Here is a 25,752-nt window from a genome sequence, read left to right on the forward strand (position 1 = left end):
TGGCGCTGTCTCTTGTGCGCCAAACTTACTATTCGGCAAACAGTTTGGGCGTTTTGCCGCTGCAGTGAAGTGTCGCTATTCGGTCGTTTGCAAGCAGCAGAAAATTCGTGCCGGATTTAACACAGCCTCTTATGAAAAGAACGGCACGAATTATTTGCTCCAAAATACGATACTAGAACATAAAACTGAAAATCGTTTATAACTAATAAATTACGATTCGAATGTACGAATAATAATTACATGTACATTGCTAAGGGTGTCTGTCAGGTTTTTCAATCGTAAAAGTGCAAATATTATGGCTTTGACACTGTAAAATTTAATTTTTTACGAGAGCTCTCCATTCGGAGCTACTAAGAACACGTGTTTCACTTGTGCTCATCTTTGTATTGTAAATAATTATTTATTCGCAATGGAAGCTCTCCAAGAAATATGCGGATTCTTGCGTTCAGAATCACGATTGGACCTAAAGGCAGTTGCTTTGCAGCACGTTTTGAGTAAGCATTTATAAACTAGAGATATTTTTTAACCTCAATCACTATTTCTTTTTCTATACCCTTAATATTGTTTAACAGGTGTAACTGGATCTGCCGAGGGTCGTGAACTACTGCTAAAGTTGCCTGACTTATTAACTCAGTTAATTGTCCTAATGCAGGACTCGTCGACAGCTGTTTCCAAAGATGCAGCGTTGGCAATAATAAATATAACAGCAGAAGAAGCAGGAACCAGTGCATTCCTTGTAATCTCAGAAACCCTGAAGCAGAGCCATGATCTTAAATACAATTACAATTTAATACACGTCTGTCTTAGGTGCGTATTCTACTCACACATACTACACTCTATAGCCAGAAAAAATTATTTATTACCTTTTCATTATCTTCGAAACATTTCCAGATTTATAATGGACAAGGAAAGTATCTTGGCTGATCCGTCCTGTATGATACTCTCGAACATGACCAGGCCATTGCATTTAGTGGACAGAGTAATTACGCTTATCGAAAATAGTGGCTACTCGTGGGACACCGTTGTGGCTGCATTCACTGCCAAGCAGTATAATAACACCGGTGCTAAATTGCATTACCTGGGTCCTGTGTTTAGCAATCTCAGTCAATCTTCTAGAGTCAGAAGGTGATCACGGGCCAATTAATATTTTACGCTAACACCTCGAACGCATAACAAACTCGTTTTCAAAATTGAGTACAGATACTTAATGGATAAAGACCGCAGTGTCATCCAAAGACTACTACCGTTCACAGAATACGCCGATAGCATAGTCAGACGAGGCGGAATTGTCGGCACGTTGAAAAACTGCTGTTTCGACGTTGAAAACCACGAATGGCTGTTAACGCCGGCAGTAGACATCCTGTCTTATCTTCTGCTACCCTTAGCTGGTCCGGAAGAGTTCGACGACGAGGAAAACGACAAGCTGCCGATTAGTTTACAATATCTGCCGGAAACGAAGACGAGGGAGCCTGACTTGGACATCAGGTAATGTGGAACGACTTAAGAAAAATTGCTTTCGATCTAGCAATAATTCCTCTAACGTCATCGATGTTTCAGGATAATATTGCTGGAAGCGTTAGCGCAATTATGCGCCACGAAGCACGGCAGAGAAGTTTTAAGGGAGAAGAACGCTTACGCGATACTCAGAGAGTACCACAAATGGGAGAAAAGCAGAAACGCCCTTTTGGCCTGCGAGAACGTCGTGGACATTCTAATTAAAACCGAGGCGGAGATAGGTTTAGACAATTTGAAGGACGTCGAGGTCCCGGCCGAGTACACAGAGAAGTTCCATCGAATGGACGAAGACTTTATTAATAGTACATGATACTGTAGAATGCCTGTATATAATAAACTTAACGAATAACAACGCTTTCGTTCCATTTCACGGACACCTCGCTCACTGTACACAACGCGAGGAACAACGATTCGCCCCGCGAGAAACGGGGCTGCAGTTACCACGTATGTATTTATATTACATCCACGATTATTGCACTGTCCCCCTTCTTTGATTCGACTTAGCGTGATTAGTTATGAAGTATTTGTTTTTCAGGTCCGGCGTAGCAAGAAACAAACGAACAAATAAAAGTAACAGTAAACAAAAAGAATCACAATTCGAGCACGACCTTCCGAGGACTGTCTTCGATTCGAGAAGCATTGTTGCGGTTTCGTGTCGGCCGTGTTATCCGCCTGAAATTTTACCATCGGCGAGCGGAAACGACAGCCTCGCGCCGAAGCTGCCGACAACGGAGAGCAACAGGCAACTTCGCGGATTCGGTGTTCCTTTCGTTTTCTATTCGGAGGCTAAAATTCAGCGCGCCCGATTACCGAGCGACTCTTTCGCCGAGATCAACTCTCGCAGAAACGAGGCTACGATACCGTTACGAAAAAAGTTAGCTGGTACATTTCCGACACATTTCTGCGCAGCACGTAGATAACACAGCACCGTTATTTAATTAATACCCGTATGCCCGGTACACTCATCGTTCTTTCTCCCTTGATTCGTTCTCGCTGAAACTCATCCGTGTTCCCGTCGACCGGCTCTCAGCATAAATAAATCTCGTCGTACAACTAGTTTCATTAACCGGCGATACTACCGAATATTAGGGTGTCCCATAAGTTCTTTCCGCGCCGCGCTATATGAATAATTTAAACTGGTTGTGTTTATACATATAAACAGGCAGGCTCATCTCTTGGCTATTTAGAGTATCGGTTTCAGTCGTCCCAAAGCTCTTTTAGAGTACGTTTCGTTGGTGACGAAGTTCCTTATAAAATCTTTTCTACGCCGTTCAATATGTGTGGATATATAGAGCCAAAAGAAGTTATGCTTCATTGCTTTAAAAAAAAAAGTGATAGGACAAAGAACACTGCGAACGAGATTTGTACCGTTTTACGGTGATGGTTCTGCGACTATTAGGACAGTCCGCGATTGGTTTGAGAGATTTAGAGCTGGCAATTATGATTTTGAAAGATGAAGACCGCAGCGGTCGTACAACAACGACGGATGCGGACCTTATCAAAGATATGCTCGCTGAAAATCCGCGATATAGCGTGCGCGAGATAGCGGATGCCACTAACATACCCAGGACAACGGTGCATAAGCATTTGATCAAGGTGGGATATGTGAATCGATTCGAAGTTCCACACCATCAAATTTTCGTCACGACAACGCAAACGTTTGCGTTGGTCATAAGACAACAATTATTGCACTTTAACACTTCCACGACCGCGCTAGAAAGCTGAAAAATCTTCATAAAATTAAGATATTTCATTCGATTAAACCAAAATTATGAAGCAAACTTCTATGGCATCGATTACTTCTTCAGCATTCGTACCTCTTGCAAATCTTAATAAAATTAGGCAATCATTTTTAATTTTTGATTAATCATCCATTCGATCGTCAACCGACTGAATTTAAAACGGGTAGATCTCCCCGTTCGGTTGGCTAAGTGTTAATTGGGACGTTCTACCTCATCCCCCGTGCTCCCCAGACATTGCGCCATCCGATTATTGCTTGATCTTCTCGTTAAAAAATTCTCTCCGCGAAGAACGGTTCAAATTCGCAAGCGAAATAAAAACGCACCTTGATCAATATTTTGCAAATAAGCCTCAAACGATCTTGGAAAGACGGCATAACGAGGCTTCCCGAAAGATGGAAGAAGGTAACGGAGCAGAATAGTTCGTACGTAGCTCAATAAATCAACCTTAAACAACAAATATCGTGTAATCATTTCGCATCGGAAAAAAGGAAAGAACTTATGGGACACCCTAATACAATAACGTAGATATTATAGCATAAACGATACGATCGCCACTGGTATCCACAGTCAAATCGTTCTCGGCACAGCTGCGACACAGCTGGTCACTTAATTCTACACGATATCGTGCGTTCTTTTAGTCCCCAAAAAAGAAGAAAACAGACAGATGCTCAGATAAGGTTCGTGTCTTGCCTGAGATTCTTTGGCGCCCTTAGCATCGACGATTCCACGATATTGCTCCGTCTTCGTCCAACTTTCCGGGGAGAAGAGGGCGCGCGACTGAAAAGGGATGCATCAAAGGAAAGGGTGGATCAGGGTAGATAGCCGAGACCGGCCTCCAGGCTGATCGAGCTCCTGATGCTGGAGGCGTTGCTGGCTCTTCTGCTGATCCGATTCGCGTCGGCGCCGAAGATGGCTGCTATTTCGGCGCTCTTCTTGATCGAGAGGGCCTCGTGGTGTGCACCGGATCTGCTGGAACAGTGGGAGAGACACTTCTTGTCCCTGTCCGCGCCACCGACGTAGACCAAACGGCCCTGAGTGTCTCTGGCGCTGACCACTAGCACCTTCTCGCTGTCGGAGGACTGCTGGGACTTCCTGCCTGGGTTGAACAGGTCGTAGTCCAGGGCCAGGTTGTTCGAACTGCCGTAGCTTGACGACGACTGCTTCTGGAATTCGGAAGAGGCTGTCGGTACAGAATGTTCTCCCGACCAGCTGACGGGGAAAAGAAACACCTCCAAGTGAGTCGAAGTTTTATATGTACCACGCCACTGTGGGATGCCCATTGGAAACATTGAAAAGCGTCAAACACCGTCGACAACCGAGCCAGCGATGAGCCGAGTGTCGGTGAATCTCACACTAATGCAAGCGAAGCAAAATATTACTCATCCTTTCTCATCCTCGATGCATTTGCATCTACCGTAGCGTTCGTCTCGTTTCGCTAATTAACCTGGCGGCGTCGGTGTGAAATTGCGTGTCACATACCTCATCAGTTTTTAAATTGTCGATCTGCTTGACAAAGCGACAATAATGATGATGATGACGTATAAAGGATAGCCTTGTATTTCTTTTTTTGTAACGTTATTTATAAATGCATTTGTTTGAATGAGAAATGTTCATTATCGAAATTACTTTTCTGAACTATTTTTCTGTTCGAGGAATTCTAGTGGGGTATGTAATACGCCATCGCACGTAGCACGTCACATTTTCGCGCTACATCGACGCCGGGTTAGGATAACCCCGGACACGGTACAACTGAAATGATAATTATTTGCGTAACAAGCGAGTAAAGTTTTTGGCGATGCAGACGCGCGAGTCGGTAAGCACAGGACCTCCATCGTTAACGTAAAACGGCGCACAGTGAGACCATTGCGTGTCCAAACGCGGTAGAAAACGCGTTTTCTACTTTAAATTATGTATATGTCTCTTTATATCTTATATTATTCAACGTAAATATGTATTTGAGTAATGAACAGTTTAAACTAAACGCTTCGACAAAACACCCTGCAAAATATACGACACTCGCGAAAGCCACGAGACAAATGCTCTCGAATTGTGTGATTTTTTCATTAGTTTTATAGCAAATTAGATTATTGGAACAAAAATTGTGGGAGACAAAATTGTTGCATTTCCAACAATGTTTGGAGTTTCGAGTCGTGGCAACTAGTGTTCTTTTTTTTTTTAAATAAAGGTAAAACTTCAGTTTATAGAATGCAGCTGAAACAAACGCGGCAATACAGATATAATAACAGCAACAATAGTAATAGCAACAATAACAATAATAGAAATAATAATAGTAATAATATAATACATGTAATAAATATATGTAAAAGTAATATAATGCTGCATACCACTGCAGGCATAATTAAAAAAATAAAATGAATTTTAAATATATTCGGTTAAGTATAGCTGAAAAAGTAGCAGAAAGATAAAAAGGAAATTTTCTGTGATTATACTATATACTTGGTAGACTCGGTTCTGTCTCTCATAATGCAATTGAAAAAATCACACAATCATAAAAAACGATTAAGAGATAGGTCGCTACAGAACCCTCTACTTGTCACCAAAGTTAACAAGTGGTAAAAAATATCATGCCAAATCGTAGCCCACATTTTCAAAAAACTGCAGCAAATTCTTCCCACAATTGACCCTCAGCTTTTACACACAAATGGACAATTTGGGGGGAAAGCAGACACTATTATTCGAGCCTTCTCTTCCCAGATTGTCCACTTTGATTGACCATTTTCTGATGAACAATTAGTAAGAATTTACTGTATACGTAAATGAACTTTTAAATCGAATGAGTGAACTTTCAAATTAAATGAATGAACTTTTAAATTTAATTCGAATGAACTTTTAAATTTAATTCGAATGACTGTTGGCCGCGTTTGGTATGCAACGGGCCCGCCGTGCGCCGTCCATCTACGAAAGTAGCTGTGGTGCGCTGCCAACTAGCACAAGTGCAGTGTCTTTACCTTGAGTACATCCAAACCTTGGGAGGGCGTCCGATTTCTGCTTGATCTCGTCGTCCTGATCCCGTCCGGGCTCCCGCCTCTGCTCAAGGTGCTCTCAGACGGCACGATGCCTCTCTGCCTGAGCTGCTCCAGGATCGTCGGCTGCACGGCCTGCCTGGCGCAGTAGCATTTGTTGCTCTCGGAGCAGCTGTCGGTGTCGCAGGAACAGACCACCGCGTTGGCGACGACCCGTGGTTGCGCGGCTACCCTCCTCGACAACGAACAGTAGCACTTGTCGGCGGAGACGCAGGTGCAGGACTCGGAGTCGTAGCTGCACTCGCTGCAGCTCACGTAGCCGCTGCTGCTCCTGTTCGCCGTTGCGCCCACGCTGCGACTCAGTCGTCTACCTGTGTCAGCAAAATGCGCCACGATCATCCACCGAGACCTGGGAATCCCCTAAGTCGGAGCTGTTGGGCAGTTTGTTCGAACGGGCAGCGATTTTCAGGGCAAACACTGATCGGTGGGCACTGGGGCCCACTTCCAGAGGGCAACGATGCTCCTCCTTTAGCTCCTCGTGGGAGCAACGTCGCCCTCCCCACCAGCAACGACGCGTTATTGGCTGAAGACGGTGGCAGAGATCGACACTAGGTCTGATCTAGGACACCTAGATCGTCATAGAGGTCCCAGCAGGGCTCTCAAGATGCCTGAGAATTACCCATCACGAATGGGACTGGATGATGCCAATGGATTCCATTGGAGATCCAGTGGAATCCTCCAATCCCATTTCTGTAAGGTCTCCTTCTGCTGCTTGGAGCTCATTCCGAGCAGAATTCCTGACGCCACTGGGCACACTAGATACCAATGGACACTCTGATCTTGACTGAAAATTCCAAGGAAGGTCAGGTGCGTGAGAGCCCTGGGTCCTAGCGACGCAGACACTAAGTATTGGGTTGTCCGGAAAGTTCGTGCCGATTTTCGGTAGGTAGCGTGAGAGACCTGACTGAATATATCACAATTATTGAAAACAAATGGCATGTGTACATATTCTAAAAGAGATAACTTCAGCCATATTTAGAAAAAAGTTTGGTTACGATTCGTTAATTTTTATCAGTTTTGTACGCCTTAGAATACGGTGGCAAATAAAGTGCATTATAGGCATTTAATGCTTTTCTTTTTCCGAAAGGGCAAAAATGTCACACAAGCGGCAAATAAGATATGCGCTGCTTATGGCGAGGATGCTGTAGCCGAAAGAACTGCGCGGAAGTGGTTTGCTCGGTTTAAAAAACTGGAAATTTCGACCTTGAAGATCAAGAACGACAAATTTTTTGCCGAAAAACCTGAGAGGTTCTGGAAGGACGGAATTCTCAAGCTGCATGAAAGATGGAGAAAGCTTGTGGAACAGAATGGTACCTATATAATTTAATAAATGTATACCAATATTTAAATGAGCTGCGTTTCAATTTTCCTAAAAAATCGGCACGAACTTTCCGGACAACCCAATACAAGGCCCCACTTCGACATTTGCCCGTAGCTTTGCCCTTTGCCCTTAGCCTGTGGCGTTGCCCTTGCCCGCCACGGGGCTTATCGAACAGCTCTAAGGTATACTTACAAGTGTCGCTGTCTTCAGAAGTGGTGTGGCATCCGCCAGGTTTGTTCATCCTCCAGGAGGACCGCCTGTTGACCAGCCTATTGGCCAGCACCCTGTTCCTGTGGTTGTTCCTGACGTCGCAGGAGGAGCTGCTGCCGAAACTGTCGTTCAGCCTCCTGGCTGGGAAGATGACGGACGTGAACTCCGTCGGGCCACCCTTCAGCCTCGACACGGACCTCTTGATGGCCCTGCCTAGGAGGCAGGTCCTGCGGCTGGACCGTCTCCGTTGGGGCCTCCGTCGTCTTCTCATGATGCTGGCCGACCTCTGATACAGCTCGTCCTGCGTCAGCGTGGCCGCCAGCTTCAGCAGGAACTCTTTGTACAGCGGCTTCAGATCGTTGAAGGACATCCCCTCCGGGTCTGCGGATAGGAGGCGGAAGCTTGAGCACACGGGAGAAGCACGGCGGGAGGAGATCAGAAGCTTACCGATGATGGCCGCGAGGATGTCGTCCACGCTGGTCAGCCCCTCCTGGTTCCTGAACTCGTCGAACAGCTCGGTGAATCCCAGCGGCGTTCCGCCTTTGATGCTGTTGGGCCGCCTGGCGCTGCCCGGCTTCAGGAAGCTTCCTCTCCGGGGCAGCTCCACCCTGGTCATCGGATCGCCCCTGTCCACGTCTATGTCGCTCTGCGACCTCTTCAGCCGACCCTCCTGCACCACCATCATCGCGTCCTCCGACCGACCGACCGGAGGCTCGCTGCCGGCCCTGCTCCTCTTCCTGACCCTAGGCTGACTGTACTCCGGGATGTTCAAGTTCGCCGCTGGGTCGCAGGGGTGCTTCTTCAGAGGCTTGTCCATGGTGACCACTCTGCTCAGCCGCCTCCCCGAGGACGTCTTCTCCTGGACCTCTCTGGAACGTCTGCGCTCCGCGGACACGGGGTCGCCGCGCTTCTCCTGGATCGGCTGATAGGTGTCGCTCTTGGAGCACCTGCCGAGGTACATGTCCTCCTGGGAGCCCCTGATCTTGCTTCTGTCGAGTCTGCTGCTTCTGCCGCTGTAAACGTCCTCCTGCGCGATGCTGTAGATCTTGTCCGCGTCCTTGAAGTGCTCCTCGTAGATCCTCTCCTTGCTGCCGCGCTTCACGTGGCGCTCGTAGATCGAGTTCTCCTCGTCCTTGCAGCCGGACTTGTCGATCCTGTCGTAGAGCGTCACCTCGGACCTGCAGGCGTACGGCTGCTGCCTCTTCGCAACGATCTCCGTAGGCCGGTTCACGTCGTACGAGCCCTTCTTCTCTGGCTCTTTGATCTTCTTCTTGACCTCCTCTGCCTCTTTCGGCGGACTCTGGTGTTCTTGGTTAACGGGTTTCTCCGGCTTCGCTCTCACAGGCAGCTTCTCGTACCTGTTCGACACTCTCTCGTACAATCCGGCGCTTCCTATTTCGTAGATCTTCCCGGAATCGACGGATTGCTCGATCTTAGGCTTCTCGGGAGCGGCGGTTACTTCGTTGATCGCGTACTTGTTCTTCGGATTCGGTCGTTCCGTCTCGTTCGCGGGTTTCGGGTCGAAGCTCTTCCTCACGGAGTCGAAGCTCGGACCTTTGGCGGCCGATTTCTCGCACGGGCTGGGCTCCCGTTTTCTCCCCCGAGCCTCCAGGATGTCCTCCGCCTTGACGTCCGAGTTCTTCTTCTTTCTTCTAGGCGCCTTCATCTCCACGGGCTTGCTGCCCTCGTCCTCCGTCACCGAACTCGACGCCGACGTCTTCTTCTTAGTTCTAGGCGGCCTCACAGGGTGCGGCAGCGCTGGCTCCGCGTGCAGGACGCTCGTCCTGGTGCTCATTCTGCTCCCAGCGCTCATCTCCCGCACGCTGGACGCAACGGATGCTAAACTGACGCAACCGACGCCGTTCGCGTGCCGAGGACGACGGCGATTCGTGTCCAGGTCGGCCAGAAGAGCTCGGTACAGGGTCGCTGCGGCCGCGACCGCGTCCTCCTCCGTCTCGCAAGCGAACGCGTGGCACTCCAGCACCCTGGTCGCACCTGGCCGACGCATCACCACCGCGAACACGGGGGGATACCTTTCTGTGGACGGCTCTAGGCCTCGCATCGACCTGAAAATCATAGGTTTACGTTGTAGAGGAGAAGTAATCAGTTTTGAACAATTTTGAAAATTCGTGTTCACTACAATACAGTGTGTTACAGAATTGTGGTACTTTCGGCCATGCATCGATCTGAAAATCATAGGTTCATGTTGTAGAGGAGATGTAATCAGTTTTGAACAATTTTGAAAATTTGTGTTCATCGTAATACAGGGTGTTACAGAATTGTGGTACTTCCGGGAAATGAGGAGTTCCTGAGGTCATTCGAAGCAACTTTTACCTTTGCGAAAATGCGATCCGCGGCTTCGTTTGCGAGTTATTAATGAAAAACAGGGACCAATGAGGGGCGAGATCAGCTGGCGCGAGGCTGAGCGCGAGGCGGGGTACGAGGCGGCCCAGTCAATGAGCGGAAGTGGGCATTGTGCGCTCGTTGGCCGAGCCGCTTCGCGGCAGCCGAGCTCGCCTGTTATTGGTCAGGGTTTTTCGTTGATAACTCGTGAACGAAGCCGCGGATTGCATTTTCGCTAAGGAAAAAGTATCTTCGAATGAGTTTAGGAACCCCCTATTTCCGGATTGAGAGACATTTTTGGGACACCCTGTGTATTTAAACAGAGTGAATTTGGCTGGGATATTTCGGATGCGAGAGAGTTCTAATGTCGTCAATCAATTAGAAATAAATCAAGTAAATATAGAAGGTACTCGTTGACACTGTGTATTCTTGTAGTAAAAGAATCGATCTTTCGAATGTTTTAAACTAGAGTTAGATAGCACGTTTAATTTTTTTGTTATCTTGTTCTAAACAAGTGACCCATTCATGGCAGCTGTCGAACAAAATGCACTTCTTAAATCAATTAACAATAAAGCGAGTAAGCATAGAAGGAACTCATTGACGTTATGCATTTTTTAAGTAAAAGAATCGATTTTTTGAATGTTTTAAACTAGAATTAAATGGGATGTTTCATTGTTTTTGAATCTTGTCCCAAACAAGCGAGCCATTCATGGCAGCTGCCAGACAAAATACACTTTTTAAATGAATTAAAAATATAGCAAGTAAATATAGTAGGAACTCATTGACACTATGCATTTTTCTAGTAAAAGAATCGATCTTTTGAATGTTTTAAACTAGAATTATATAGGACGTTTAATTTTTTTGATATCTTGCTGCCAGACAAAATACACTTTTTAAATGAATTAAAAATAAAGCAAGTAAATATAGTAGGAACTCATTGACACTATGCATTTTTCTAGTAAAATGAACGATCTTTCGAATGTTTTAAACTAGAATTGGATAGGACGTTTAATTGCTTTATCTTCTCCTGAACAAAATGTGTCGCATCGATGGCACTTCTGGCGTAGAAAGGATTTCCAGATTATCAGTGAAAATTAGGGTCGAACGAGGGTGAATCAAGGTCGCAGCGAGTGCAACCGGATCCAGAGACAGTCATAAATGTTTTACAGCGGGAAGCGTCGATTTCTCGAAGCGAGTACGGTCTCGTCGGCACTCGCACGCGCACAAAGATCTGACCATTAATTCGAGAGACCGACGATTAATGCAAGAGACAGGCGACCAATTAATTTCCCCGGCTTTCGATAGCGACACTCGCCTGTAGAGATCCGCGTGCTTGTCCTCTCCGGCCTGGCCCTGATCCTGATCGCCGACCAATGGCAGGAAAGCGTGGTGCACGTCGCCGGACTGCGTTTTCTTCGTTCGAAGCCTCAGCGCGCTCCAAACGGCGATCCTCCGGAACGGATTGTTCCTCTCGCAGCCGTCCGTCGTGCGGAAACTCAGGCCCCGTCTCGAGACCTCGAGCTCCGCTCTCGTCGAGTACTCCACTCGCTCCAGGAGATGTCTCAGAGGCTCCTGGAGGCCACGGACGCTCGCCACGCGGCCACCAACGGGAGCTGCTCCCAAGTATTTCACCTGAAAACCGGAAACAATTTTTTGGTATCTTTGCGGTTGCTTTTGCGCTGCTTCGGATTTTTCAGTACGACTACGGAGAAAGTATTTATTTATTACGGGGCTGTACGAAAGAAGGTAATTTTTTATTATTTATTAGGTGTGGAAAGGTATTTATTTATTTATTAGGTGTACAAGTGAATAATCCAATTGTTCTGAGCTGGTTAGAAAATTGACAGTAATATCAAATGATTTTTCCGCCCTTTTGCGGTGGTCATTAGCGTTGATCGGTTGTTATTTCGCCGATACTGATGTTATAATTAAGGTTTGATTTATGCATTTAATTAAGAAGATTTTTTTTTATTATTTTATTATGGGGTTATGTTTAAATTTCAATAATTTCCGACATGGATTTTTTATTACGATCAATTTTTAATAGAAGTCTATTTTAATTGATTTTTTTTATGGGCACAATGTTGATCAGATAAATTTTTATCGTAGGATTGAATTGTAACGAAGATTTAATATTAATGGAACAATTCTTTATATTGTCTTATTATATGTTAAATTCAAATTTGAATAATATCAATTATAATTGATCTTTAAAAGAGAAATTTTACTTAATTGAAAATTACGAAGATAAATTAGATAAATGTTTAGTATAAGGGTAACTTATAATAAAGATTTACTATAGAAAATTTAAGTAAAAAGATTTTGAATTAATATTTAAATTTGATCAAATTCCCATATAATTTTATATTGTAAAAATCTATTGGAATTTATTTTCCTTACGAATGATCTGCGAATATCGGAAGATCGAAAGCGATAATCGAAAAGATATCTTTCTTCTGTTGAAACATTCGACAAGAAGAGCGCATTCCGATAGAATTCGAGAAAAACAGGTCACGCTCGAACGGATCCCTTATTTAGGTAGCTTTTAGAAAACTGCTGGCGGGGATTCTGTTGAGAGAGCAGACATGAACTCTATTGAACTCGGCTTTGCATGGGAGGTATCATCGATGGCGCAACGAAACGATGCGGAAGAAGAGGATCGGCCATAAAACCGGGGCAATAAGAAAAATCCGCGTGCCGATGCGGCAACGAAGGGGAATTTTTCAATGCTCCAAATAGGCTCGGTAGCCCGTCACGCTCTGTGAATCGTGAACGGAACGAAAGTGACGATTAAGAATGCCAGAACGACGCAGCGCTCTGTGCCGCGCCCGAGGAAAGTCCGAGGCCGCTGTTATCTTTCGGCGAACCTCGGCCTTATCTTCCACGGTGCGGGAACAAGCTGAAAGAAGATACCCGTCTGCTCGCGAAAACGCGGACTCCCATATTCGCGCTTGAAACATTTCGCAAACTCTCCCGAACAAAATAAATAAATGAAGAAAATACTCTGTGAACGCTTTGGCAAAAATATATCATAATTGTGTAATTAAGTAAGAATAAATAATAAATAACAATTTAGTTTTTAAAAGCTTTAAGAACTTAATTTTTACCCTAGTCCGATATAATTTTTTTAATGATATTAACATTCGCAAGGGGTGAGGATGTTGAAAAAGTAATTAACGTCATATAACCTTTCAATTTTAATTAAATTGAACGAGACATTTGAATTTTATGAAATTTTTGAGGTCTTGGCGCGACAGTCGTTTTTTTAACAGTGCAATTACTTATTAATAAATAACTTTATTAAAGGATAAATTTGGTTAAAAATATAATATTATGATGCATTTATAAAAAGAACTGCACCGAATCGATTTTTATAATTGAAATGTTCGTGAAACCACGTGTACGCGGAATCCGGCCGTCAATTTGTCAAGTTTGAGCTTATTTCGTTCTAAGTTTAAGTTCACTTAGTTTATTATTTATTTCCATAGTTTATATATTTATATTTCATATATATTTCACATTTATATATCGTAGACATATTACAGATTTATTATAGGCATATATTTTATATTAACTGCATGCAAAGGAATTAGAGCCCGCAAACAAATAACATAAATCCGATTAAAAATTAGGTTAAGTCGCCTTAATTATTTTATTAACGCATTTTTCACGATCCAAATCGCTGAGAAGTTTTGTCCGCGAATCGCAGGATCATTTCCGCCCCGTTACCTCTCCCCGGGAGTCTCTCGAACGCGGTCATCTTCTTTTCGAGCAATCAGTTCACGACTAATTATACACCGATCTAAATTTTATTTCCGCCCGGGACAGCCTCGATTCCCCGCCGCTTTTTTTCTTTGTTAATACCGCCGTAAATTGCGGCGATACACCGGCGATCGAGGTTGCATTCATTTCTCTGTTATCGCGACATCTCGCAGTGGTCGCAACCGCGATCTCGCCCCGGAGACTTCGACGCCTGGAAGGAAGGTGCACAGTCGCGCGAGAACTCGTTTCCAGAGACTTCAACGCTCGGCAGGAAGGCAACCTACGGGCGCACTCGCGTAATGTTGCTATTTCAACAATAGCAACCATTCAATCGTTAGTTTTCGATTTACTTTTTTGTAAATAAATCATTAAGATCAGTATAAAATCGATTAAATTGTAATTAACGACTGAAGTAGGAATTTAAGTCTTGAATTAAGTCCATCCCAAAATACAAAAATATAGTAAAATAATAATACTGAATAAATCATAAATAAACGATAAAATCAATTCTTAAAAAATTCTTTTAAAAGGTGCTTCGAATTCGATAAAAAAGTCCTTCGAATTCTTTGAAAATATCCTTCGAATTCTCCATTAAGAAATCGATAATTATTAACTGTCTCTTACGAACGATGATTGGCCATTAATTTAACCAGTAATTTTCCCTAATTTTCCTTCAGCTTGTAAACAAAAATGGACAATTTAAGAAGAGGCTTGCACCTCGTTTTTATAATTGTTAAAGCTTTCGGTCGCGTGTGCATCTTTGCTTTTACTATTATTAATATTACTATAATTCTAATTGCTATTATTATTATTGTTGCTATTACTATTATTGCTGTTATTATATCTGTATTATTGTTATTATTATTTTGTCTCTCAGCTGTAAGGGTAATATTTAGGCTCGTTCTTTGTTTTTCTATCGAATGGTTTTGCTATTTACGAAGGTTCTCACAATATTACATATTTTCAGAATTATGGTTTCTCGTATGGTTTGTGTACGGCTAGTTTAACGTTTCGATGTTTAAGATTTTTAATGAATGTTTTCGTGCAATTCTTCTTGCAGATATTACTACGGTGCGGTTTTCTATTATTATTATTACTGTTATTATAATTAATGAAACGTGCTAACTGCTCTTTAAATTACAGAAAATAATGCAGACTAATAGTTTAGTTAGAAAAGTATGCGATCGGTGCGTGATCGGCGGCGATTCGACCGGCAAAGTAGGTGAATCCCTCGTCGAGAGGAGCGGACCCCGTCTCAAGAGTGGAACGAATGGGTTCCCGCGCGAGATTTTCTGAGGACGGGGACTAGCGATCGGATTAACATAAGTGAAAATCACCATTTTTCAGATCTTATCTAATTGCAGTGAAATCTCTGGGATTTCGTTGATTCCAGCGGCCGGGAACAATGCCGAGCAAAGAATGGTATTTTAAACCTCGACAGCGATTTTATTTCGCCAAGATTGCCACGCTCGATAAACGTTCGATAACCATTTTCTCTAGTGTTCGAGCAGTTCACTGTTTTTAACGAGTATAATTAATCGTCGTGTATTCGCTTTTTAGATTGCAATTTTAGCGACAATTAAAACACACCGCTCGAGAAACTTTTATAGCATAGAACAATTTTGGATAAAAATTGGCCAACTTTGACCGACGATAACTCCGCGAAAAATCATCGTAGCGTGATGACTTTTCCTTTAAATTAAAGCTCGAAATCTCTACTTTAAGACTACTTTTCCGGATTTTAGGTTCAATGCATCGTTGCCACTGTGACTCTTTAAGACTGAGGCCATGTTTGTCATATTGAAATTTCGAAGGTCACTTTTAAAGTGCCGTAACTTTGCGAAAAAAAATCGCAGTCATGTTTTTGTTCTTTTAAATTAAAGGAAAAGAATCAGACTTAATTCCACTGCAAACGGCATTTCCGAAAAAAATTTTACAAAGACCGTACATTTCGTCAAACTTGGCAGTTTTCAATATGACAAACACGGCCCCGCTTTAAAAGGGTTACAGCGGCGAGGGTGTAACAAACTTAAAGTCTAGTAATACTATCTTAAAGTAGAGATTTCAAGCTTTAATATAAAGAAAAAATCATTATCCTGCGATGATTTTTCGCGGAGTTATCGTTACTCGAAGTTGATCAATTTTTATTGAAAATTTTCCCATGCTACAATTCTTTCGAGCAGCGTGTATTCGTAAATTTCAAGATATTTCGAATATTTCGAGACCAAGACGAAATAAAACGTACGTGCAAAAATATACAAGCAATTATTATGAAAGAAGTACGATGATTTTCCTGTGTGCATCATGGTCGTGATTTTGATTCGAGCACCGGTAGGGGGGGATGAAAAAAGTAGTCTAGCCACTTTGGCGGATCGGTGTCGTTGCCTCGAGAACCGGCTGTTCACTGACACACAAACGCACCGGTAAAAAATAAAGAAGAAAGTAATTTGTATATTTACCGGCAAAATGGCGGCCGCGCATTCCCCGGGTGTTCCGCTTTCGGCTTCCACGGACGCGAACATCGCCTCGATCCGGGCCTGCACCGCGCTGTTCACCCTCCTCTGTTCATCAGCGCCTGCCTCGTCCAGGTTGTGAGAGTTCATGGTGGACACTGCACCGTACCAACCGCCCATGCTCGATCCGTAAATTGATCTGGAACAGTCCAGCTTTTGTTATTAAAGCTAACGGCTTCCCTATCCCCAAATTGTCAATGCTTTCGATCGACAATCGATCTTTACTTATTTATTTGATAAAAATCTCGAGACCCAGAATTGTCGCAAACATTTTTATCTATTTATTTATTTACTTAGTATTTAAAGGAAATTATTATTATTATTAATGTTATTATTATTATTTATTTTCTTTATTACCCGGCTCGCCCGTTTCTAAACAGCTGCTCCAATTTTCTGGGAAAAAAATGAAAATCAATTATTACGAAAATGGCACCTTGAGTCCTCGAAGAGGGCGTCGATGCGAGCCTTGCTCCTCAGAGAGCATTCTGAAGCTGGCCCGGCCAACCGGAAGCCGTCCTCGTACCGGGGCACCCCGACGCAAGACATCTCGATCAGATTTCTTCTACGATTGGGTCCAGGTGTTCAAAAGAAGTTGTTCTCGCGAGCTCCCCGGGAGCCTCTTCCGACCTCTTCCCGTCACGCGACGGCGTCATCCGTTCTGAAAGAACAGTATTGTTGTTAACAGCATGGTCCGTAGTTGTTCTTGAGAATCATTGTCTTCGAGACAACGTTGCTAACACCGTACGGTAGTTCGGTAATTTGTAGCCAGAGGTCAACTTTTCAACCACTGAATTAAAGGAAACGTTGTTTTTCTTCGAAACGAAAACCCTATCGAAGCTTAACAATATTTATTATGTATGAAAAATCTTCGAATCCTGAAACTAGAATGATTTATTTGTTTTATAGTTTTTATAGATGTATATATAGTATACTAAACTATATATATATTATTATTATTACTACAATGATACTATACATTATGTTAATATGCTGTACTATATATACTATATATTACACTATAATATACTATAATATATATATAATATATACTAATATATTTTACTAATATGCTATACTATAATATACAATATATTGTACTGTATATTATACTAATATATTGTGCTATACTATACAAAAAAAATATATATATATTGTACTAATATATTATATTAATATACTATACTATAATATAGAATTTATTATGCTATATATTATACTAAGATACTATACTATAATATACAATATATTATAGTAATATATTATACAATATATTGTATTAATATAATATACAATATATTATACTAATATATTATACTATATATTATACTAATATATTATATTAATATGCTATACTATAACATACTACATAATAGTATATTATACTATACTATGCTATACTATACTAAACTATAAAGTTTGTATAGATGTCAACAACTACGTGTCGGTCATTCATGCGTTTCACAAGAATTTCCGACCTCGTGGAGAGAAAACGTTAATGTCTCATTAATTCGAACTTCGGGAAAGCTTCTAAAAAGTTGATTGAGAATGACGGACACCGAACGTTCATTTATACGAATGTCTGCACTACGATTTAACACGTACACGTAAATTTCAAGCGCAATTACCTGCGAGTGTGTACGTATTATGCGTGGATCTTAACGAGCAGACTGAGAACGATTAAAAGCAGACCGAAAACGATTAAAACGATTAACTAGAAACCACCGTAACGACTTTTCACACATCTCCGACGACACGGCAACAAAGTATTTCCAACAATAGTTCGTTTTCCTACAAATTCAACCGCACAAAATTTCAGAAACAAGATTTCTCTAGCGAACGATTAAAGTCGTTTCTCTCGATCTCTTCAATTCGACGTTAATCTGACGTCAATTCGACGCGCTGTCGGCCCGCGAAACGAGCTATAAACAATTTAATCACTGCTATATAGATGCTTGGATAATTTATGTCGTCGACTTCGTAGCATGACAGCTGTGATCGAGGCGAATTCACTGACCTTCCTGTGACCTTAACCCCCGCAACGACGCTGAAATAATTTCGGACACAGAAGCTTGCCGGACTACAGTGCGCGCCGTGCGGTACCGATGCGGCTCGGCCGACGAATTACTATAGCAATCAGCGAGGATTACGACGGATTACGCTCGTCGAAAGTTTCGACCGAACTGCGCGCCGCAGCGGCGGCCGACGCGGCAGCGCGCCGCCGTTGAAAAATGTTCGCGGCGGCGAGAAAAAGCTTTGCAAAAGGTGGCAACCGATGGAAAAAGATGACCGAGGGACCGGGGGAAACGAGGTACGCAGGATCTCACCTCGTTTCCACGGAGCCTGCTCCCCAGCGGCCGTTAAATTTATGCGAGACCGCGCCGGCAACGTCGGACGCGGCTAATTAAAACTGTAATTGCAGACGGGATCCGACCGGCGCGGCCGTTTTCCATTGACCAGCGAACACGATCAGCCGCGTTCTGTACCAAGTAAAAGTGGCCGGGCCGCGGTCACGTAATTTTTCGGGACACCCTGAACCGCCCGCCGTGGTCGACGAAGTTCGGCAAAAAATTAATCGGATATCTTTAATTTAATTTTAATATATTAATTGAATGTGTACTTGATTTTAGTATATTTTATTAATTATATTATATTTTGTATTGATGGTATTATATTTGATTGATTTTATATTTATTGTATTAATTATATTATATTTTATTTTTATATTATTAATTTAATTACGGTAAATTCTCCCCAATTTTTCTTCAGCTTGTAATACAAAATTAAGGACAATTGATAATAAGGGATTAAGGACAATTTGGGATGGGGAGATACGATTATTCGAGCCTCGCGGCTCATTTTTATTAATTGCTGATTGCCAAGAATTATAGAAACGAGGTGCAAGGCTTGAATAATCGACCTTTTCGCAAATTGTACATTTTTGTTCACAAGCTGAAGGAATATTAGGGAAACTTACTGGTCAAATTAATCGCTAATAGTCGTTTCGAAGAGGCAATTACTAATTGTCGATGTTTTAATGGAAGTCGAAAGATTTTTTCACGGAATTCGATGGACTTTTTTAAAGGAATTCGACAGATCTTTTAATCCAATTCTGTCTGTAATTCTGTCTTTATGACGTTTACGATTCAATTTGTGCTACTATTTTATTATATTTTTGTCACTCGAGGGTGAATTTAATCCAAGACATTAATTGCAATGTGAACGATTTTATATTGATCTTAATATAAAAGATATTATTATATTGATCTTAATATAGTAATAAATTGAGTTAAATGCAATAAGTTAATCAAAAACTGACGATCGAATATTGCTGTTGTTGAAATTAATCGTCCATCGCCGATTGTACGAGACAATTAATGATCATTAATTCTTTAATAGACCTCAAAGGATTCTTTATGTAATTCTATGAAAAGTTGTCTCTATCTCACGCTTATTATTTAATTAATCAGTACAATTATTACAGTATTATTTTTAATTAATTATTATAGTATGATTATTCGAGCCACCTCTTCCCAAATGGTGCATTTCTGTGCGCAATCTGTGCGTCAATTAGGAAGAATTTACTGCACTTTTGCGCCAGGGGGATGCATCTACGCGGAAACGTACTTCGGACGCAGAGAAATCGGATGCACGGCTGCAACCAGAAACGTAAAACGGAGGCGGCGTTCATGCTCGGCACGCTCCGCGAAAACATTTTTCGCCATAAACATCGGGTAATGGAGTGCGCGGGCCTCGTGTTCGAGGAACACGCATCGCCGGTGAAAATCGAGCGGCGGTCGATGGTATGCACGCGATAATTCTGCACGAGCGAGTATCAGGCACCGCGTGTCTACGATTTCTAGCTCGCAGCACGCGGGGATTAAGGACAAACTTTTGAGAACGTTGACCAGATCGAATCGATCCCGATGAAATTCTTTTCGTTCGATCAGGATCGTCCGATCCAAATCATCCTTCTTCTTCAAATTCAAGTCGTCCGGTCCATTTAAAAAAAGAAAGACATCGCATTCTAAAACGTGTTCGAATGTCAGAAAGAAATTTTTTAAATGTCAGAACTAGCAACTGGATGTTCCTTAGCGTGTCCTCCGTGGACTAATCGACATTCGAGACCGGAGAACACGGCTCCCTTAATGGTTCTACGAGGCTGCACGGTTTACCATAAGCAGGCGAAGCGTTGATCACGGTGGACAACCATCAGGAACATTGTTGTCCCGCGTGTAATGCTATTGGTTAACACGGCCGTTTGATCGTGTTAACGGTCCTCGGCAAGGCCACGGCACGGTCCCCGTCGTTTTCGTTTCTAATCTCCGCTCGAATTCCTTCTCCAAACGTTTTACAGTTAACCGGGACCGACCGGTCGCTTCTCCGAAAACCGTCGACGTCTGCCGAAAACAATGTGGCGGCCGAGTTCTCCGCAGTCGATCCGATTCCGCGGCAAATACATATATATTTAATTTTGTTATATTTTATTATATTTTGTTATATTTTATTATATTTTGTTATATTTTATTATATTTTGTTATATTTTATTATATTTTATATGTATTTAATTTAATTACAGTAAATTCTCGCCAATTTTCCTTCAGCTTGTAATAAAAGGGGAAGAGGAGATACGATTATTCGAGCTCCGCGGCTCGTTTTTATAGTCACCGACTGTCAACAACCATAAAAACGAGCCGCGAGGCTGGAATAATCGAATCTCCGCTTCTCAAATTGTCCGCGATCTGAGCGCGAATTCGGGAGAAACGACTGTATTACGATAATTGCAGCGCGTCGAGAAAGTAGCAAATTTCGGGCCGATGTCCTGAAAATCGTTTAAAATCCTCGGGAGACGCCGCGGAGCTTTTAAGCCGGCGATACGCGGCGCGTTCGCGACGAAAAATGTAAAAGGCACTCGAAGAGAAAGTCGAGTGCGAGGATATTTATCCACATTGGGCGCTCGCCGATAAATTATGATACGGGGTTACTTGGCCAGCGGGCCCTCGTGATCGAGGGAGAATAAAAAGGACACGACGACGCGGCGCGAACGGTCCCAAACCGGCCCGAACGGGCCCGAACGAGCCCAAGCGGGCCTCTGTTCCGTTCGAGGGACCGGCTCGTGACGAAACCGAGGGCCCAAAAGCGGCCGATTACGAGCCGCGCTAATTGCGGCGACCGAATGCTCGCGAATTAATCTCGATACGATCCGCCGGCGAGTAAAGTTTCGACATCGGAACGAAACCGAGGCGCGATTAAGAACAGTTATGATGTTGGTTCGGTTCTTGACACAGTTATGGAGGGCCGAAAATGTCTCGTAACTGTTCTAAGTGGACCGCGGGCAATTTTGTGCGACGTAAACATTTTTTTCTGGACGATTGCGAGAAACAGATGTCGAATAAAAATAAACTGATCGTTTCGATCACTTTAATGTGTAAATATATTATTCAATTCTTATGTATTCGCATAAAATCCGCGGTCTAGTTACAACGTTACAAACTGTAACAATAAATGTTACAACGTTTCGGAATCTGTTCAAGATGGATAAAAAGTGATCGAACGAAGGTTACTTTTCTTCTCCAAATCTAATTAAAAAAAGTCAACAAGAATGTCGATTATTTGTTTATACATTTTTTCAATTGTTTAAACAATTAACGAAGCGTATGGCAGATGATAGATTTGGACAAAAAAGGGTTAATTTAACCCTTTGAAGTGAATTTACGCAAAGAAGAAAATTACGTGATACATTCATGCATGTGCTCTCTACGTGTACACAAAGTTTTTAACACGTCGTGAAAATACACTATAAAAAATACAGTATAAAAATATAATTACAGTAATTCGATACGAATTGATATGATTTTGATATGATTTGTTTAATTAATTGAGATACGATTATTCGAGCCTCGCGGCTCGCTTTTATAGTTGTTTACAATCGACAACTATAAAAACGAGCCGCAAGGCCCAAACAATGTTATTTTTTCTTCCCAAATTGCTTATTTTTGTGCGCAATCTGAACGCGAATTAGGGAGAAATTACACCGAAATGCATAGCGAAGCTCAGAGTCAAAAAATGACCGATCATATAATACCGGAACGCGTTATCCTAGTCAAGAAGAACCTAAAAAATCTCATAACTGTTACGAGGTGCATCGATTCTGGGTTACATCGGTTTCTGTTCTTTTAAACCGATATTTTTCGCTCCTCGTTACGAAACCTTTTTGGTTCATATCAAATCGAAACGGCGACGTTCCGAAGCTTTTCAATACAAAAAAAGCCTCGTCGATCAACAAAGAATTGCGAATCCATTCTCCGCGAACGTATCACAAAAGCAGCCGCACAGTGTCACGTGTTGCACCGAGGACATCGCGGATCGTTCAGCTCGCAATTACCAAGTTCACGGCTCGTTTGCCATCGGACTTGATGGACGAACGAACGGAAGTCGGTGAAAAAAAGGAACACCGTGCCGCTGGATGTCTGGTGAAAATCGTGTCGGTCCCGAGAGCCTTTCCCACTTTTGCACTGATCTTCTAAAAAGAAGATCCGCGATTCGGATCGTTCTCGCCTCTTCTGTACGCACAATGCGTCTCGGCGAACCTGTCGCGAACCGTTAATGGTGTCGCGATGGTTTTCTCCTCGAGGCGCAAACGGGCCATTTCTTCGAGTAGAAATCGCAGCGCCTCGCCGAATCGAATTACCGGGTTCCGATCGCGCGACGCGCACCCACATCGCGGGCCCGGAAACCACCCCTGCACGCCGACGCGGCTCCCAGAATCACTTACTTCGCCGAGTCCTCCTTGGACCACTCAGCAAACCGCGACTGCTCGTCGTCCGGGCGCAGCATTCCCGAGAGAACAACAGCGAACAAAGAGCACTGACACATCACAAACCGCCGGCGGGTCCTATGCCGGGCCCGTCGATCATCCTTTGGATCCTTCGATCGGCCGTCAACGAGTCCGCTGGATCCTTGTCCGCGGAGATTGGAGCATCGTTCGGGTTGATCGTTCGATCGATTCGGACTGGGTTCTTCAACGGATCGACGATGGATCGACGGAGGATCGAGCGAGAGAAACGCCGCGAGAAAACGTTGCCGTTGATGGTCGACCTTGGCCGCGAGTCGATCCGGATGACCGTCGACGTGAAACTGCCGGGGATGTTCCGCAGGAGAGACTCGGCTTCTCTAGCCAGTCAGTCGGCTCCTCCACGGTGGAACGAAGAGGAGAAGGAGGCGGAGGAGGAGGTGGAGGATGAGGATCGACGGAGAGAGCCTCTCTGCTCGGGCTCTCTCGTTGGCTGGCTCCCGGAACGGAGTCCAGAGGACGACGTCCAGACATCTCGCGCGCGGCGGTGACATCCGCAGCCGCCGGCTGATGATTAATCGACTTCGATCACCGGGAATGATACACTGTGTCGGGTCATTAGCGCATCTCATCTCGCGAAGAAGTTCGCACCATCGCGATGACGGGTCACGGCGGTCCGAGAAGCGGTACTTTCTGGTAAATTTCAATTTCTCTGCTTTCCTGGTACAACAACGTTTATTGATTCCTATTGCGCTGGCGATGGGGTGGAGCATATTTTATTCGGATAATGAATAATCAATAGAATTTTATTCGTATTTATTCGAAATATTATTCGTAGTATTTATTCGAAATATTATTCGAAAGATGTATTCGAAATATTAATTATTATTCGAAAAATATGTACGAAATATTATTTGAAATGTTATTCGGAAGATATATTCGAAATATTATTCGATAGATATATTCGAAACATAATTCGAAAAATATATTCGAAATGTTATTCGACAGATGTATTCGAAAATGTTCTTCGAAATATTATTCGAAACATTATTCGAAAAATATGTTCGAAATGTTATTCGACAGATGTATTCGAAAATGTTATTCGAGATATTATTCGACAGATATATTCGAAATATTATTCGAAAGATATTGAGCGAAATTGAGAATTCTTTTCAAAGGATCATTAAAGAGAAAACGAGAGATATAGTGATCAGTAGATCTTTAGTATATCTTTATGCAAAATAAGAACTGCCTGCATCAACTTCTAAGAAACAAGAGTTAAATGAAAATTTTCTTCTTCCTTCAATAATTCTAAAACGTTGGAAACAATGCATGCAATGATGCTAAATTCATCTGATGTTTCCACTACGCCGCAATTTCGTCGCTCCATTTTTGTCAAAAATGCATAAAGATCGGCAGCATAGTAATGGGGCACATAAACTCGGTGGGTTTTCAAAAAAGCGGATTGTTAAAATTAATTCAATTCGGTAACACTAGAAGAAGATCTGTTTCGCCATGTATAATTCTATGCAGCAGACAAAAATTATTGATCATTTTTCTTTGTCTAAGTTGTACGATATTAAATTTACTCATCACATTATTATATGTTACAATGTTATAACGTTAATACTGTTTTCAACCATCAAGAGTTTATTATGAAAATAACATTTTATTATTTAATATTATTTACTTTAATATTATTATTTAATAATATCTAATTGTAACTTAGTCTACAGATCTTTGTGCAAAATAAAAGCTGTCTAAGTTAATAATAATGACAATTAACAATTCTAATAATTTGAAAACACTGCAAAAATATCGTTAAATTCTTCTAATGCCATCACGCTTTAGTATTTGATCATTTTTGCCATAAATGAATAAAATCTATATGATTTAACTAATTTATATAATTATGATCGTTATTAAACATAGAAGATCGAAATATTATCTGAAAAATCGTCTCCTGACAGAGCTTTCAAATTTCCTGCACTTTGCTACTGTGCTACGACTACTGTCTCTGTTCTGCTACTGCTTTAGTAACCCGAAGAAATTCACCGGCACGAAAGTAGGTCGCGAACTACACGCTAATTGCTATATACGATCGTGGCCGGCCAAAAGCGATTGGACCGCCACGGAATTGAGGCGGCTGGCACGTGAAAGAGCGGACATTTGCATCTTAATTGAAAGAAAAAAAGAAAATCTCGAATTTTCACTCGCGTGTAGACTAATTGAACTTTCCGTCCGGTTTACCTCCGATTTCTACTCGCCGCAATGAAAATACTGCTCACGGTGGAAAATCAGCCGGCGACTTTTCTTCCGAAGGGGCCCGAAGGGGCCCGACGGGGGCCCGACGGGACGCTCGCCGGCCCACCTGGTGGATCCTGGTGGCCACTATTTGTTACAGTTATCGGCGCGCCGGGTGACCAACATTTTTACGCTGGCCGGGAAAGGACGCTCGGGGTCAAGGAAGCAGAGGGGGACCGTCGGCCGGCAGGAGACCAAGAGGAGGGGG

The 25,752-nt window shown here is 42.9% G+C and overlaps 2 protein-coding genes across 6 annotated transcripts; one reads left to right on the forward strand and one right to left on the reverse strand.

Moving 5' to 3' along the window:
- The first annotated feature begins 136 nt into the window (after positions 1 to 136).
- Positions 137 to 1,867, forward strand: LOC117221977 (protein HGH1 homolog). The gene is made up of 5 exons (XM_033473371.2): positions 137 to 494; positions 573 to 807; positions 892 to 1,125; positions 1,201 to 1,485; positions 1,558 to 1,867. Exons 1-5 carry the CDS (start codon positions 410 to 412, stop codon positions 1,823 to 1,825), a joined length of 1,107 nt encoding a protein of 368 aa, XP_033329262.1. The 5' UTR covers positions 137 to 409; the 3' UTR covers positions 1,826 to 1,867.
- Positions 1,787 to 23,955, reverse strand: LOC117222095 (uncharacterized). Of its 5 annotated transcripts, XM_033473593.2 has the most exons (8): positions 23,223 to 23,951; positions 16,884 to 17,108; positions 16,397 to 16,589; positions 11,491 to 11,807; positions 8,280 to 9,898; positions 7,815 to 8,213; positions 6,227 to 6,612; positions 1,787 to 4,420 (listed from the first exon to the last, which is right to left on the reverse strand). In XM_033473593.2, exons 2-8 carry the CDS (start codon positions 16,994 to 16,996, stop codon positions 4,067 to 4,069), a joined length of 3,381 nt encoding a protein of 1,126 aa, XP_033329484.2. In that variant the 5' UTR covers positions 16,997 to 17,108; positions 23,223 to 23,951; the 3' UTR covers positions 1,787 to 4,066. The 5 variants fall into 5 exon arrangements, with proteins under 5 accessions (XP_033329484.2, XP_076376618.1, XP_076376616.1 ...); XM_076520503.1 differs by having other exon boundaries at positions 6,244 to 6,612; positions 7,815 to 9,898; positions 23,223 to 23,952; XM_076520501.1 differs by having other exon boundaries at positions 7,815 to 9,898.
- Positions 23,956 to 25,752: the final 1,797 nt, after the last annotated feature.

Source organism: Megalopta genalis, chromosome 3 (assembly GCF_051020955.1).
Source record: "Megalopta genalis isolate 19385.01 chromosome 3, iyMegGena1_principal, whole genome shotgun sequence".
In the NCBI taxonomy this organism is placed as follows: Eukaryota; Metazoa; Arthropoda; class Insecta; order Hymenoptera; family Halictidae; genus Megalopta; species Megalopta genalis.